Source organism: Erinaceus europaeus, chromosome 21 (assembly GCF_950295315.1).
Source record: "Erinaceus europaeus chromosome 21, mEriEur2.1, whole genome shotgun sequence".
NCBI lineage: Eukaryota > Metazoa > Chordata > Mammalia > Eulipotyphla > Erinaceidae > Erinaceus > Erinaceus europaeus.
In genome coordinates, this window is record NC_080182.1 from 3,958,841 (window position 1) to 3,976,088 (window position 17,248).

Sequence of the window (17,248 nt, forward strand, 5' to 3'; positions counted from 1 at the left end):
CCGCCGCTGCATGTGGCCCGCAGAGTTCCCAGCGCGTCCGTCCGTCCGTCACTCAGAGTCTGCAGCGCGGGGCGCGGGGCGCGGGGCGCGGGGCGCGGGGCGGGCGGGGCACGCTCGGTCCTGCTCGCGGGGGAGCCAGCAGCCCTCCGCCGCCGACCCACAGCCGCACCGAGACCGCGCGAGCTCTCGCGATGCCAGTTGCGCAAAGCCGCCCGCTCTGAGCCGCGGCGCGGCCCTTTGCATGCCGGGAGTTGTAGTCTCGGCGGAGGCGGCGCCCCAGCGGCAGCGCGTGGCAGGAAGCGGAAGTGGGCCCCCCGGGCCGCCCCGTCCCCCCGGCCACGCCCCGCGCCGCCCGTCGCGGTGCTCCGAACACTGACGTGTCTCTCGGCGGAGCTGCGGCGCGGGGGAGCGGCCTGCGCGCCTCAGTCGGAGCGGGAGGCGGGAGCCGAGCAGCCGCCGCCATGGCGAGTGAGTTTCTCGGGGCGGCCCCAGCGGCGTCGTCCCCGGCCCCGTCCCCGTCCCCGTCCCCGTCCCGTCCCCGGCCCCGGCCCCGTCCCCGTCCCGTCCGCGTCCCGTCCCCGTCCCGTTCCCGTCCCCCGTCCCGTCCCCGTCCCCGGCCCCGTCCCCGTCCCCGTCCCCGTCCCCGTCCCCGTCCGGCGGGCGCTCGTCCTCCGGGCCCGGGCGTCGCGGGAGGGAGGCTCCTCGGGGCCGTAACGCGGCGTCTCCTGTCCGCCCGCAGTCAAGTTCCTGGAGGTGATCAAGCCCTTCTGCGTCATCCTGCCGGAGATCCAGAAGCCGGAGAGGAAGGTGAGCGCGGCCGCGGGAGGGATAGCGCCGCCTCAGCTCGCCGCGGGGGAACTCCCAGCCCGGCCGCCCGCGCGCTGAGGAAACGGGACGCGGCCCAGGGGCGGTTTCCGTCCGAACCGCCGGCCTGGCTGTGCGGGGGTCGGGGTCGGGGCTGTGCGGGGTCGTGGGCAGGGGCGCCCCTCGCGGGCTCCCGTCTCAGTCTCTCTCTGTCTCTCTCACTCACACTCACACTCTCTCACTCTGTCTCTCACACTCTCTCACTCTGTCTCACTCTCTCACACTCTCTCACTCTGTCTCTCACTCTCACACTCTCTCTCGCACTCTCTCTCACACACACTCACTTTCTCACTCTCTCTCTCTCACACATACTCTCTCACACACATTCTCTTTCTCACACACACACACACTCACATACTCATTCTCTCTCACACACACTCACTCTCTCTCTCTCACATACTCATTCTCTCACACACATTCTCACTCTCTCTCTCTCACATACTCTCTCACATACATTCTCTCTCTCACATACTCTCTCACACACATTCTCACTCTCTCTCACATACTCATTCTCTCACACACATTCTCTCTCACATACATTCTCTCTCTCTCTCTCTCTCACATACTCTCTCACACACATTCTCACTCTCTCTCACATACTCATTCTCTCACACACATTCTCACTCTCTCACATACTCATTCTCTCACACACATTCTCTCTCTCACACACATTCTCTCTCTCACACACACACTCTCTCTCTCTCTCTCTCTCACATTCTCACTCTCTCACACACATTCTCTTTCTCTCACACTCTGACTCTCTCCCTCTCCCCCACATCGATCCTTCGCCTGTGTCCCGCCCGCAGCCTCTCATGGCCAGGTGGCCTCGGCATGTCCCCCCCTGCAGGCAGGCGGGGAGCGGATTCTGGCGGCGCGTCTGGCAGTGTTGAAGGGGCAGGTGCGAGTTTCCCTCAGCCGCCCGGAGTCCGCCCTGGGCCTCACAGGCCGACTGGCCCCTCTCCCGGGCCCTGGATGTTTGTTTGTTTCTTGTCTCTTTCTTTCTTGGGATAAAAGTGAGGGACGGAGGGAGGGAGACAGGCACAGAGAAGGGCAGAGATGGAGAGACATCTGTCTCTGCTCTGCCAGTCGTGAAGCTTCCACCCTGTGTGTGTGAGGGGGGACCTGGGACTTGAACCCTCGTCCTCATGATGGTGGAACCCCCCCCCCGCCCCCATCGTCGGGTAGTCAGAGAAGTCACCACACGTTCTTGAGTTTTCTGGCAACCCAAGGTTTTTTTCAAGAGCCCGATTTTACCCCTTGATGCTGCCCCTCACGAGGTGTTTCCCCGTGGAAACTCAGTTCTCGGGTCCTCAGGAGCTCAGAGGCGCAGGTCTGGGGAGAGCCCCTCTGCTGCTGCGCGGTGGGAGCCTCTCTCTGACAGGCCTGGGGCAGCCTGCAGAAGACGCAGTCACTCCGCCACGCACCTGCTGACGGCCGGGTGGCAAGTCGGCCACACAGAGGCAGCGAGCTCCCACCCCTTTATTGTTGTTGTTATCGATGTCGTCATTGTTGGCTAGGACAGAGAGAAACGGAGAGAGGAGGGGAAGACAGAGAGGGGGAGAGAAAGACAGACACCTGCAGACCTGCTTCACCGCCTGTGAGGCGACTCCCCTGCAGGTGGGGAGCCGGGGCTCGAACCAGGATCGTTACGCCAGTCCCTGCGCTTTGCGCCACCTGCGCTACCGCCCAGACCCCCTGGAGATTTTTTTTGTGATCCCTTTCCCTGTAGCCTTTTTTTTTTTTTTTGGCTGGGGCTCGTTTCCTGCACTATGAATCCACTGCTCCTGGAGGCTGTTTCTTTCCCTTTTGTTGTTTATAGTTGTTTTTGCCGTCATTATTGTTATTGGCTAGGACAGAGGGGAGAGAAAGATAGACACCTGCAGACCTGCTTCACCTGCAGGTGGGGAGCCAGGGGCTACCGGGATCCTTATGCTGGTCCTGTGCTTTGCTCCATGCCCACTTAACCTGCAGTGCCACCGCCCGCCTGGCACCCACCACACACACACACACACGGCCCTTTCTTAAGATTTGTATGAGACACACCCCCAAGTTCTGCTCAGCCCCCGCCATCTGTGGTGCCATGGTTAGAGCTTGGAGCATCAGGCACACGAGCCCTGTCGTCTGCTGAGCTGTCTGTGTCCCCAGCCCTCCTGGGTGTTGCTCAGTACAGTGACATCCCGTTGGTGAGAGAAAGTACACTCTGGAACAGTCACAAACTCCAAAGGACATGAATGTGTCAGGTATAAAACCTCTTCAGGTGGAGAGTGACTGCTCACGCCAGGGTCGGGCCTCAGGCTCGTGTGGCTTTGGAAGTCCTTCCAGTTGCAGCATTCCTTGATCTGGACTCTGGCCCCAGCATTGCCTCGGCTTTGTAAGAATTCCTTTTCTTATTGTGAAGTAACAGTTCCGTGTGGTCCAAGAATCAGGCGAGATGACGGTTATGACAGTCTTGACATATGTGTCTTACAGCTAGAAAACACGCCACATTCGTGCCTTACATCCAGTACATGAACAGAGACAGGGGCTCATTTTGGAGGCCACGTCGGCTAATTTGCTCATGAAAATAACTTGTTGCCCGAATTCTTTCTTTAATAGATTCAGTTCAAAGAGAAGGTGCTATGGACAGCCATCACACTCTTCATCTTCTTAGTATGCTGCCAGGTAAGCACAGATTTTGCCGTCCGGTGTGGGGGACGGGGTAAGGCAGTGGGCTTCAGGTGAGTCCACTGATTGCTTTTCTCTCTGTTTCCTTCCAGATCCCTCTGTTTGGTATCATGTCTTCAGATTCAGCCGACCCTTTCTACTGGATAAGAGTGATTCTCGCCTCGAACAGAGGTAGCTCGGGCTCTGTGCCTTCCCCTGCCGTGTGGGCTGAACGGGCCTCTGTTAGTTAAATGACATGTTTGGGCTTTGTGTGGCATCGAGAGACTGTGCTCTGCTGAACAGCCTTAGAAAATGCTGGATTCAGCAGCAAGGCATACTGCAGTCTTCGTCTGAATGCATACAAAAGCCACAAGGAGAGAAGTCTACAGTGTAGAGCGTAAAAAGCGGGGAGAGCAGAATGCGTTTCAACCACGGAAATGGTGCCATTTCCACCTGTCTTTCCCCAGCGTTGATAACATTCTTTGGAATATGCAATCTGCTCGCCAGCTTTTTCTTTTTGTCACGCCTATAGCTTCTGTATATCTGCGTGTCAAAAATATGTTCTAGCGTTTTGTATACTATTGGAAGATGGGGGGAGAAATTTGCTGATCTTGCTTTTGCCTTTTTTTTTTTTCCTCCTGTAGTTCAGTTCCCAATCATTTGAAAGGGTAGCTCAGCTTACTCTAATGAAGGTGAGGTTCATTCACACTTGATATGATTGTACAGGCCTCCTTTTCAGGCCTTGGACGTTATTTGAATGTTATCCTTTTTGTTAACTGATGGAGACGAACCTTTTTTCTTATCTCTATAAAACCAGAGCGCATCTGTGATGAATTTAAATGCCGTGTGGCCTCAACAGAATAGTTGTTACCTGGCATGCTGAACAGAAATGAAGAGAGTATGCTCTAATCACTGATGTCTATGGCTAATTCTCTGCAGTAAACGTTGCCAGCACGCCAGAACACTCTGGGCTTGTGCATGAGGGAGAAACAAACTTGACTCAGTGGTTTGCTTAAGAATGTTCTGCTTGTCCAGCGCCTTCCAGTGACTCTTGCCTCCTCCTCCCCTCCAGGCACCTTAATGGAGCTGGGCATCTCTCCCATTGTCACCTCCGGCCTCATCATGCAGCTCTTGGCTGGCGCCAAAATCATTGAAGTAGGCGACACCCCCAAAGACCGAGCCCTCTTCAACGGAGCTCAGAAGCGTAAGTGAGACACTGAATGGTATTCTGGTGTTTGCAGTTGAAGATCTGTAGTTTGGGACACTATTGTACGGCGTGATCTTGGCCTTTGAGGCCTGTGTTATGGATAGAGCACTCCAGGAGAGCTGGGTTCGAGGCTTTTGGGGTGGACTTGGGAAGGAGGTGAGGGGGAGATGTCAGTGCCCCCAAGGCGCTTTGGTGGAGTGGAAAGATCCGGGCTTGGAGTTCTCTTCCTCCCCTCCTCTCCTTCACCCCCAGTGGCCAATTTCCTTACCACTTAAGAGGTAACATCTACTTCAGAGCTACCTGGCAGAGAGTTGTTTGTCAAGTGTTTTCCTTCCAGGATTAAAAGTATTCAGGCAATAGCGCAGTGGGTTAAGTGCAGGTGGCACAAAATGCAAGGACCAGCGGAAGGATCCTGGTTCGAGCCCCCAGCTCCCCACCTGCAGGGGAGTCACTTCACAAGCAGTGAAACAGGTCTGCAGGTGTCTGTCTTTCTCTCCCCCTCTCTGTCTTCCCTGCCTCTCTCGATTTCTCTCTGTCCTATCCAACAACGATGACAACAACAATAATAGCTACGACAATAAAACAACAGAGGCAACAAAAAGGAATAAATAAATAAATAGATACTTTTTAAAAAGTATTCAGCTGAAGGAATGGGTGAGTCTTTGACGAGCTCTGCTGTCTACTAGCCCTGTGGCTCGAGACAAAGTTAGACATCTGTCATGTCAGTTTCTTCATCTGTAAAAGTTAGGATGGTGATGATATTTGCTACTTAGCAGACCCATACTTGTGTTTAGCCAAAAGAACTTTGTGGCAGAGGGCTGAGGGAGATAGCATAATGGTTACCCAAAAAGACTTTCATGCCTGAGACATCAAGGGTCCCAGGTTCTAGCCTCAGCCCCACTCACTGTAAGCAAGACCTGAGCAATGCTCTGGTATAAAAACAACAATAGGGAGTCGGGCAGTAGCGCAGCGGGTTAAGCGCACATGCCGCAAAGTGCAAGGACCAGTGTAAGGATCCTGGTTCTAGCCCCCAGCTCCCTACCTGCAGGGGAGTTGCTTCACAGGCGGTGAAGCAGGTGTCTTTCTCTCTCCCTCTCTGTCTTCCCCTCCTCCTCTGTCCATTTCTCTCTGTCCTATCCAACAACGACAACAACAACAGCAATAATAACTACAACAATAAACAAGGTCAACAAAAGGGAAAATAAATAAAATATTTAAAAATTTTAAAAACAACAACAAAACTTTGTGGCATGTGGCAGAGAGAGTAGACTAGTAACTAGATGTGGGTGGCATTGTGAGACTTTAAAAACCACATTGAATGCAATCCTGAAAGGGCCACCGGCCTGCGTTGCGGTGCTGTAGGTTGATGACGCCACACTATGTGCCCCTAGATGGGGTCTTCAGTGGGTTTTGCTCCCCAGTCCTCCTTTTGTGAAAACCAGACTTGTCATGTTCCACTCTCTCTCCTGCTGTTACAAAAGGAAAGTGAATTTAGGAGAAGGGGAAACCCGGCGCTGCCAGTTTCAGTTAAGTGGCATCTGCTTAGCTCGTCCCGGGCTGAGCCCCTTGGAGGCACGTCCATCATCTTCACCTTGTTCCTTCCCATGTCTGGTGCCGAGCTGGTGCTCACTAACAGTTCCCTCTTCAGTTGTGCGGCGGCCGCCTTTGAGAACTCGCTCTTGTCTTCATTTCTAGTGTTTGGCATGATCATCACCATCGGCCAGTCTATTGTGTATGTGATGACGGGGATGTATGGGGATCCCTCTGAAATGGGCGCTGGAATCTGCCTGCTCATCACCATTCAGGTAACTGTCCCCTGCACTCCTCCCCAGAGTAGAGCCCCACACTCCGGAGAACATGTTTGAGCCAAGCAGAGGAGAAGCTCTTCTTGAGAAGAGCTCATAAGCCCCCTGTTGCCCCTTGGAAAGACAGGCTAGCCGGTGTCTACACAGTAATGTCTGCGCAGCCTTCAGCGCTGATGCTGGCGGAGCCGCTTATCAACGAGGGGGAAGTGATAGTCTGTCTGCCTGGCTTGACTTCCGCTTTCTGATTTTTACAGCTGTTTGTCGCTGGTTTAATCGTCCTACTTTTGGATGAACTTCTGCAAAAAGGCTACGGCTTGGGCTCCGGGATCTCCCTCTTCATCGCCACCAATATTTGCGAGACCATCGTGTGGAAGGCGTTCAGCCCCACCACTGTCAACACCGGCCGAGGTGAGAGTGCTGTGGGCAGCCAGGTCGTCTCCAGGGCTTTGCTGTTGCTGCCCTACTGGTGGATGCTCTCTTGACTGCTTGATGGTTTTGCTCTCTGTAAATTTCTAAAGTTGAAATCACTGAACCAGTGCTCTTGGTCCTAAAGGGGCAGCTTTGGAAAAGGCCTGAACTTGAGGTCACCACCTCGGTTCAAATCCTAGCTCGTCCCTCAGTCCCTGAGTGGTGTAAATTGTAGTCATAGATGTCTTTGGTATCTGGGAAAGTCTGCCTTAAAAAGATAGATGACTTCTTTCACCTTTACATATGTTGCCAATTCCGACAAGTCCCTTGACAAATAAATATCTGTGTGCATCTGAGTCTTTGATTTGAATTGGATAATTGGAACAGAGTCCCTGGCCTCCAGAGATATTGATGAGATTGAAACTAGGTTCCTGGACAAAGGAAGATTGAGTGTGCCCAGCAGACTTAGGGAAAAAAGTGTGAGTGGAGCAGGAAGTGCGGCGAGCCTCCAAGAAGAGCGGGCAGAACAGATTTGACTCTTCCCTGGCTGCTCCTGTGGTGCCAGCAGATTCAGGATAGCCTGGGAGGATGGGAAAGGCAGGCCCTTTCCAGGATGGGGATGAGAAGGTGGCAGGGTGAAGGGATAGTTTCTCAGGGGTGTGGATCTCAGAACTGGCCTGGAGGCCATCACAGGGCACGAGGGGGCAGCACCAGAATGGGGACCAGGCCAGGGCGATCAGGTCTAATAGCCGCTGGCTATCGAGTTGCATGGTATAAGGGAGCAGGCTGGCGAGTCAGCAGGAACTGCATCTGAGAACGATTGAGCCTGGACTGGAACGGAAGACTGACCGCACAGCCAGGTGATAGTTCTAAGCATTGGCTGGCAGTGTGAGGAGCACAGAGGCAGAACCCCGCTTTTCGGGCCGGTCTGCCCTTCAGAACTGGAGATCCATCTCCAGACTGGGGCCTTCCAGGGACAGGGTCTGGTCATCTCTGCACCCCCTTCCAGCATAGAACCCTTTCATGTCTAATAAGTAGTCCACACATCTGGCAACCTCTGGTTCATTTATGCCAAAGACAGTCGGCTAATTCCAGAGGGTGGAGGAGGTTTTTTTGCACGTTAGTTGCCTGCAGGACAAACGGCAGTAGAAATAGTGGACAAGATGCTTACACTGTATCTCAGTGGTTAGGAGCAGTAACTACGAATTCTGTCACTAGTTACATTTCCCTGTTTTGATCGCAGAGAAACTTGCATCCAAACTAAATAGCTTGTTTGTTCTTTTACCATGTGTCCCTCCTTTGCCAACAGGAATGGAATTTGAAGGCGCCATCATTGCCCTGTTCCATCTGCTGGCCACCCGCACCGACAAGGTCCGTGCCCTCCGGGAGGCCTTCTACCGCCAGAATCTCCCCAACCTCATGAATCTGATCGCCACCATCTTTGTCTTTGCTGTGGTCATCTATTTCCAGGTGGGTCCGTGAGGTGGTGGTGTCAGGTTCAGAATGTCTGTGTCCACCCCACAACTCGGGGGTGTGTATGTTCCGCCTTGCCATTTTGAAAAGTGACAGTGGCATTTAAAGGGAGCACATTTCTCTGTGATTTAGACAAGTGCGCTCCACTGAGCGGGGAGGCTTACCTGAAGTGAACAGAACCAGGACAGAGCTAACACTTCTCAAATTGTGTTTCTTTGGATTGGGCTTATCAGCAGATGCAATTTTTGGTTCTTAATTCCAAAAGAGGTGAAAAGTAATACAGGAGTTAAAGCTCATCACTATCTTAACCTTCATCTTTGGAAACAGCCCTCCTTTTGAATGCTCAACTTTCCAGACTTTCCTCAAGAGGGCTAAATGGCTTTTTGCCTTTTTATAGTTGAATATTTGCTATTTATTTTATTTTTGACTATTTGGACATTTGAAGAAGAAAACAAATGCTGAAAAGGCAGTATAGTGCTTGTGGAGTAGCTAGCTCTCTACCAGCTAACTGTTTGCTTGCTAGCTTGCTTTTTTTTTTTTTTTTTTTTCCAGTGGTAGCACTGGAGATTGAGTCTGGTTCCTCAGAGACTGAGCCATGAAAGTCTTTTGCATAACTATCACGCTCTCTTTCCAGCCTCTGCCAGGTACTTCTCCCCAACACCAAATAGGTTGCTTTCTTCTCCTGACACTAGTAGATGCCTAAGAGCAAGCTAGTGAGTTAGTGAAATTAGTGGACTAGTGAAAGTTTGTTTTAGGGCTGGGAGACAGCATAAAGGTTATGCAAAAGACTCACATCTGAGGCTCAGAAGACCCAGGTTCAATTCCCATAAGTCAGAGCTGAGCAGTGTTCTGATCTCTGTCATTCTCTCTGTCTCACCCCTCCCCCTCTCCCCCTCTCCCCCTCTCCTGCTCTCCCCCTCCTCTTCTCCCCTCCTCTGGCCATCTATCATTAAAATAGATTTTTTTAAAGAATATTCTAGGGGATCGGACAGTGGCACGCCAGCTCAAGTGCACATAGTACAAATCACAGGGACCCACTGAAGGATCCCGGTTCGAGCCCCCAGCTCCCCACCTGTAGGGAGGATAGCTTCACAGGCGGTGAAGCGGATCTGCAGGTGTCTGTCTCTGTCCCTCTCTATCTTCCCTTCCCTCTCAATTTCTCTGTCACATCCGATTTAAAAAAAAGGGCGGGAGGGCCACCAGAAGCAGGCACCGAGAATGTTTTAAATCTTCTGTGTTCTGAGCCCATCTGGGGACTCTGGGGATTGGCAGAAATAATAGAAAAGAAACCGTTTCTATTCTCCATGAGTTTTAACCCCATAGAAACCTTAGCTTTTCTCTTTATGATGGAAAGTAGGCTGCCGTGAGGTGTCAAAGCTCAGGAGAGCTCGCCAACAGGTGGTGCACTGGGGACCTGGGCGGGTGTGCTTGGAGCTTGTCTGGGTCCCCAGAGATGCAGGTGGAAGGTGGAGGTCCTCGTTTCTTTTTGACGAATGCAGCTGTCTCACTGTATTATAGTTGGGTGCATTCTGGAGCCTTCTGCCCATGTGCCCCAAGTGCAGTGGTGGCCAAGCTGAGCATGAGAACCCTGGACCCGCACTGGGGCCGCGAGCTGGCAGCAGCCCTGGCTGTTCCTGCTGCCTGGGGCAGAGCCGTGAAGGGTGTTTTCTTCTTTCTGGCTTCTCAGGGCTTCCGAGTAGACCTGCCCATCAAGTCAGCCCGTTATCGAGGCCAGTACAACACCTACCCCATCAAGCTCTTCTACACGTCCAACATCCCCATCATCCTGCAGTCGGCCCTGGTGTCCAACCTGTACGTCATCTCCCAGATGCTGTCAGCCCGCTTCAGTGGCAACCTGCTGGTCAGCCTGCTGGGCACCTGGTCTGTAAGTACAGCTGCTCCCAGAAGCCCCTGCCTGTTGCTGGGCTCCGGCAGGTCTCAGTGGGCACCCCACCGTCTTGCTCCTGGTCAAGCACCCCACCCACAGATGGTCTCTAATTGAGCCTCACACACGTATATGCACGTTCTCTTTCTAGTACGGAAGCTGCATTGTGGGCACTAGAGCGAAAACGAGGTTCTTACTGGTTGAGAGCCACAGTTGTCCTGATAGGCCCTCTGTCTTCTTCCTCCCAGGATACTTCTTCTGGTGGTCCAGCACGTGCTTACCCTGTTGGTGGCCTCTGCTACTACCTGTCCCCTCCAGAATCTTTTGGCTCCGTGTTAGAAGACCCTGTCCATGCTGTCGTGTACATAGTGTTTATGCTGGGCTCCTGCGCCTTCTTCTCCAAAACGTGGATTGAAGTCTCGGGCTCCTCTGCCAAAGACGTAAGTGTGACCTGCTGTATGGAGGGAGGCCCTCAGCCCGGGAAACACTCACCGTACCTGTTGCTGGCAGAAAGAGTCCTGGCGAGAAGTGGTCTGTGCGCACGCGCGCACACACACACTGTCCTCGGGACAGGTGAAGACGGTACTCAGCGTGGGAAGCTTAGTGACACTGAAGCTAGACATCGTCAACGTTCCTGTTTTGCAGATCTTGTGTGTGTCGTCGTGCTAAAGACGACAGCCTGCCGGTGTCAGTAGCACCGTGGAATCCCCACCTTCCCCCCAGGTTCACATGTCCTGTTTCTCCATGGCCCGTAGGTCGCAAAGCAGCTGAAGGAGCAGCAGATGGTGATGAGGGGCCACCGAGAGACTTCCATGGTCCACGAGCTCAATCGGTGAGTGCTGCGCTCGAGCCCCGCCTCTGCCTTTGTGGCTTCCTGTCCGCTGAGCATTCTTTTTTCATATATATTTATTCCCTTTCATTGCCCTTGTTGTTTTATTGTTGTAGTTATTACTGTTGTTGTTGTTGGATAGGACAGAGAGAAATGGAGAGAAGGAGGGGAAGACAGAGAGGGGGAGAGAAAGATAGACACCTGCAGACCTGCTTCACCACCTGTGAAGCGACTCCCCTGCAGGTGGGGAGCCGGGGGCTCGAACTGGGATCCTTACACTGGTTCTTTTTTTTTTTTTTTTTTTTTTAATATTTATTTATTCCCTTTCGTTGCCCTCGTTTTATTGTTATAGTCATTATTCTTACTGATGTCATTGTTGTTGGACATGACAAAGAGAGAGGAGGGGGAGACAGAGGAGGAGAGAAAGACACCTGCAGACCTGTTTCACCACTTGTGAAGCGACTCCCCTGCAGGTGGGGAGCCGAGGCCTGGAACTGGGATCCTTACACTGGTTCTTTTTTTTTTTTTTAATATTTATTTATTCCCTTTCGTTGCCCTCGTTTTATTGTTATAGTCATTATTCTTACTGATGTCATTGTTGTTGGACATGACAAAGAGAGAGGAGGGGGAGACAGAGGAGGAGAGAAAGACACCTGCAGACCTGTTTCACCACTTGTGAAGCGACTCCCCTGTAGGTGGGGGAGCCGGGGGCTCGAACCGGGATCTACGCCGATCCTTGCGCTTTGCTCCATGTGCGCTTTGCTCCATGTGCGCTTAACCTGCGCTACCGCCCGACTCCCCCGCTGAGCATTCTAATAAGGATTAGGGATTTCCGGTTCATTACGTCTTCTCCATGGGTTACAGAATAGAAAAGGGCCTCGTGTCTTTAAATATTTATGAGCTCGCTAAGTGCTGGGCACTGGAGACATACAAATAAACACATACAGACCCCGCTCAGAGGAGCCGCTGGTGAGGGAGACGGAGGCACGTGGCCACGTAGGTCTGAGATGAAGCGCGTGCTCCACGCAACACAGGACTAGCAGGTCCCAGCTGGGCTGCGACAGGCAGGGTGCCAGCACCTGCAGGGGAAGAGCCAGGAGTCTTCCGAGGGCAGGTGGCCTGGAGTAGAGGGGTTGGCAGAGACTGTCCCTGTAGAGAGCCTACAGAGATGGAGGGCCAGACACTGCCAGGCTGCTTGGGGAGTCTGGCTGCAGCGTCCCAACACTAAGGAGCGGGTTCATTGTGACAGTTAGTGACCAGCTAGGTCTGGGGAGGGGGCGTCTAGGAGGAGTGGTCCCAGGGGTACTTTCACCATTTGCAGCTCTTTCAGACAGTAGAGTCACCTCCAGGAAATATATTTTGGGTTTCTAGAAGCGGAGCGCCTCTTACAGCTACCCACTTCCTGCCACTCAGAGACTTTGGTAGACAGGCACAAACGGAGGCGGCTGTGTCGCTGTGCCACGGACAGGTGGCAGGCGGTCGGTCTGGGCCTCGCTTGCCTCACCTGGAGAAACCACCACAGGAAGGGCCGGGCTGGCCGGTGCGCACTTGAAGTTGACTCTTCACTCCCAACAGGGGCCATAGGCAGGTGTCCTCAGTTCTGCACAAGGGTTCTCTAAAGCCTCCCGATTGGCCAGCACTGTTGAGTGACATGGAATGCTGGCTTTTCTGCGGGATTGCTGGGAAAGTCATGATGTGTTGTGTTTTTTTTTCCCTGAGCAAGAAAGAACGTATCATGACTTTTCTGATAACCCGACAGTAGCCGTATTAAAAAGTAAAAAGGAGGCGAGAAGATAGCTTCTTGCTGCTCAAGCCCTAGCACCACATGGAAGTCCCGTGGTGCCAGAGGAAACTCTGGTTCTGTGGTGTCTGCCTCTCTTTGAAATAAAAAGACTGAAAGTGAGAATTGTGCCTAAAATTATTCAGATGTTACCGGAAGGGCCACGAGGTGGCTCAAGCATAGAGGACGTGCTTGAAGCCCTGAGATCCGACCCCGACGCGGCCTAAAGCAGGAAGGCAGAGGCAGAACGTGGCATGTGGCGGCGCAGTGCTGTGATCAGTCTCTCTCCTCTAAGACAGTTGAAAAAGCTGGAAGATGAAACTAACTTCAGTGATGTATTTTATTTGGCCAAGTGTATTCAGAATATAGTTTAAGTTTAATCTGAGAAAAGTCAGTTATTTACATGACTAGTACGGCTTTGTGCTGGGTGTCAGCAGAGTGGGGATCGAGGACTAAGGGCCTGGGATCCTGGGTCAGAAGTGGGGGGCACACTGGCCTGCCGGGCCCCTTCCTGTGCGGCCTGCTGCGGGCTGGGCTAGGCCACAGGGCTCTGTCTGCCTCTCAGCCGATCATCTCCCCTCCCCAGGTACATCCCCACCGCTGCTGCCTTTGGAGGACTGTGCATCGGGGCCCTCTCCGTCTTGGCTGACTTCCTGGGTGCCATCGGGTCTGGGACCGGGATCCTGCTGGCCGTCACCATCATCTACCAGTACTTTGAGATCTTCGTGAAGGAGCAGAGCGAGGTTGGCAGCATGGGGGCCCTCTTGTTCTGAGGGCATCTCCCCAAGACCAGGGAGCAGAGCTGCGCTCCAGAATCCAAGGAGGAGCCACGACCCTCCACTGTGGGAGCTCTCATGCCTGGGGAGCGCTGCTATGGTGTCCGGACTTTGGTTTAACAATGTTTTTGAATTTTGTATTCTTTCATTCCACTTTGTAAAGTGCTACAGATTTTCCAGTTTGAAATTTTGCTTTTTCTTCTGGCATTGGCAGCAGAAGCATAGAGGAAGGGGGACGAGTGACTATCCCCAGCACCCCTGCAACTTTTGTCTTAGCCTCTGTACTCTCAGTGCCCTGGGCAGCTGCAGTGTCTCAGCCGCCCCCCTCCCCACCCCCATGGGCTGTTTTGTTGGTTAGAAGCACAAACACTGTTGAAATCTCTCCGTTTGCTTGTGGAAGGGCGTGAGGCAGGGAGTCCATGCAGTTTCTGGCGGACTCATTCCTGTCCCCTGCACAGTCGGGTAGGATTATCGGGCTTAAAAAACTCTTCCTCTGGAAGACACACCTGCTTTCCCTTTTATAACTGGCCTCTTTTTAGGACAGTTTCTTCCCCCCAAAATGGGCTGCATCTTTCGGAAGACACTCTTGGGCCATGTGTTCATTTTTCTACATGTGCCTGTTGGCTTTTCTCGTTGACTGTTCTCATCAGGCTCTGAGACTAAAGAGTCGGTGAGCTCTGCCATCTTTTCATGCTTCAGTTGGTGAATCCATCCTCTGATGGGTCAGGTTCAGAGTTGTCAGGTTCACAGAGGCACACCTGGCCCAGTGAGGTAGACATGTCTGTCCACTTCCTGCTGTCACTGGACTGGCCTCCCCATGGTTCACTCAGTCCTCCCACTAGACCCCGAGAGAGAGAGGAGAGCCCTGTGGCCAGCCCTCAGCCATGGAAAGAAGCTTCTCTTCACAGGCCATCACTACTTTCTAGGCTGAAAACTCCCCAGCCCTATTTTTAGAAGTTGATTTTTTTCATCATGCCTAGGACCAAATGCAAGTAAAGTAACTAACAGGAAGCCACTGGCCTCTCCCCTTCTCCTCAGGAGGACAACAGGCCCCCCAGGCCTGTGTGGAAATCAGGGTCAGGAGGCTAGTGTTTTTTGGTAATGTGTCCCATTTGATATAAAACGGCTCAACGATTATGTCTAAAATAAATGGTTTGTAATAAGAGTCTTATTACATCTAAAAACTTCAGATCTTCTCTAAGGCCTTTTGCGAGGCCCCTCTCGGGGCAGGGCAGCGGGGACAGCAGAGCGAGAACTACAGCCTGAAGTGTCCTCACTGGAGGGCATCCCAGGTCTAGGCATGGGGTGGGGTAGAGGGAGCCCCCACTCCTGCCTCACCCAGCTGTGGGCACACAGTGGCCTTCAAAGCACAGCCGTGGCCACAGTTCAGTCAAGACAAACACCAACTGTCTGAGTTGGGTGGGTGGGACTTCCTAATAGACTCCCTGGCAGTGCTCACCAGGAGACAAGGACGTGGAGCTGCTTGCCTGAAGCCACCTGGCAAGTCAGCAAGAGAATCAGGCTGGGCCCGGCAGGTCTGGGCCCACGGCCCAGGCGACCCGACATCTCACATGTGGCCTTGTCAGACCCGAGCCTCCCCCACCGCGGCCCACAGGGCCGAGGGCTCCAGCAGGGTGAGCCCCACAGTCCTGCCTGCAACTCTGGTTTGTGGTCCTGGGTGGGGGCTGGCCCAGCTTCCAGGGGACTGTCACTGTGGACGCCAAAATGGCGTTGAGATAAAAGTGACTAAGAGAAATAAAGCCAACATTTTACAAGCTGTCGGGTTGCAATCTCTTGGTTTTCGTTTCCAGTTGCCTTTGGTTCCCAAAACGTCAGTGAGCGAGAAGAGCCTAGAGCCCTTCAAGTGGGGGGCAGAACTTTTGTGTGAGTGTGTGTGTGTGTGCATGTGGGAGGGTCCGTGGAAGTTTTGCTCTCAGCTTCCTTTCCCTGTGCCAATGCCCCCCCTTGCTGGGGTGTTTGATGAAGTGCAGGGGCCCCTTGGAACACCGTCTGGGCTGCTCACTGCCCTCGACTAACTGCCACATCCAGTGAGGCTGCTTTCCAAGCGGCGCCTAGCATGGTGGGCACAGGGCAAGCGACAGCAGTGCCACACCCCAGGCTCCCACGTGGGAAGGTGACACCTTCTGGAAAGAAGAGCTTTGCTGAAGGTTGTGAAGTTGACTGTGCTCATCCCTGGCAAGGCCTCCCCCAAGCCCCCAGCTGCCACCCCCAGCCCAGTGCTTCCCCTGGGACCCCGTGACAGGTGGGCAGGGCTCTCCTCAGCAGGCCCAGCCTGGTCTTGGAGGATGGCTGGCCTCCAAGGTGGCAGTGGCCGGGGCAGAGTGTACCCTGGGGCCACAAGCGGGCCAGCCTGGAGCTCCTCCCTGATGCTGGAGGGGCCAGGGGAGCAGGAGCTGTGGAGACCCAGGCCTGCAGGGTGATGTGCTTTGAGCTCCATACAAGGGTCAGAACCCATAGGAGTGCCCTGCCTGCCTGACACTGCCTTGGCCCTCACCTCCTGCTGGCACCGCACCAGAGCGGGGGATCCGGAGTCCCGCAGTCCGGCCTGTGTGCGCCGGCTGAGCCTGCTCTTCTCCGTCACCAACTTTCCCAGGAAGAAACATTAGCCCCCGGCTATATTTTTGCCACCAGCACTATTGCTGTTTGTCGCATGCCACTGGTCCTGGTAGCAGTAATCATATATAGACACATATATGGAAGAGAGCATAGCACTGAGGCTTCCCTCGTAGCAGTAGACTGGGTCTGAACCTGGGTCACACACGGCAGAACAGCACACTATCGTATCAAAGTGAGCTCCTTTGCCCACACAGCCATTGTGTGTGTGTGTGTGTGTGTGTGCGCGCGCGCTACTAGGGAAGAGAGAGAAGGGGAGAGCAGCATTGCTCTACCGCTCACAGGGCTTCACCCTGCACCCTTGCGGGACCAGGGGTTTAAATGCGGGTCTTTGTGGTGTGTGTACTCCACTGGGTGCAGCACCACCACCGGGCCCCCGACTTAGCCTCGTTTGACAGATGTGAGCACAGAGGTCACTGAGCCATTGAGCGGCCAAGCTAGGCACAAGCCCCAGACCCCCTCCTCAGTGCCTGCTCCTCAGTTGCTGGGCCTGGCTGGCACACGGAACAGGGTCCTGGGAATTGAGACCCTCATTCAGGGGCCTTCCTCAGCCCCTAGCTCATTGGGTGCTGCTGCTCCAGGCCCACCACCTTCCTCTCCCGGAGGACCCCTCAGCACCCCACCTCCTGTTGTCTCCCTTGAAAGCCTTTCTGGACCCAGTCCCAGCCAGGCTGGAAGAAGTCCCGAGAAAGCTCACACCGGCAGGCCTTGGGGCTGAGCGCCCTTCACCCCAAGGGGTCGGGGAAGAGCAGGGCTTCTGAGGGGAGGGCCTAGAAGGGGTCTTGAGGGCCCAGCACCCAGCAGGACAGCTTTGAGTATGGCACCGATTTCTGGGGTGAGGACCTAGGAAGCCAAGGCAGGGTAGGGGAGTCTGCACTGCACACCCCTTGGTGTGCTGTCCACTCTGCCTTCCCTGACTGCTCTCCCCACACTGACTTCCCTTC

At 53.9% G+C, this 17,248-nt stretch overlaps 1 protein-coding gene across 1 annotated transcript; it reads left to right on the top strand.

Moving 5' to 3' along the window:
* Positions 1-325: 325 nt before the first annotated feature.
* SEC61A1 (SEC61 translocon subunit alpha 1) lies at positions 326-15,449 on the top strand. Its single transcript, XM_007526862.3, has 12 exons — positions 326-468; positions 740-807; positions 3,460-3,525; positions 3,621-3,699; positions 4,580-4,711; positions 6,410-6,519; positions 6,774-6,927; positions 8,237-8,397; positions 10,088-10,285; positions 10,534-10,725; positions 11,041-11,117; positions 13,481-15,449. Exons 1-12 carry the CDS (start codon positions 462-464, stop codon positions 13,665-13,667), a joined length of 1,431 nt encoding a protein of 476 aa, XP_007526924.1. The 5' UTR covers positions 326-461; the 3' UTR covers positions 13,668-15,449.
* Positions 15,450-17,248: the final 1,799 nt, after the last annotated feature.

Excerpts from the sequence above, each read along its gene's own strand:
- SEC61A1 (XM_007526862.3), top strand. Across the intron at positions 808-3,459 it reads TCCAGAAGCCGGAGAGGAAG|ATTCAGTTCAAAGAGAAGGT; the intron begins GTGAGCGCGGCC and ends TTTCTTTAATAG. Across the intron at positions 11,118-13,480 it reads ATGGTCCACGAGCTCAATCG|GTACATCCCCACCGCTGCTG; the intron begins GTGAGTGCTGCG and ends TCCCCTCCCCAG.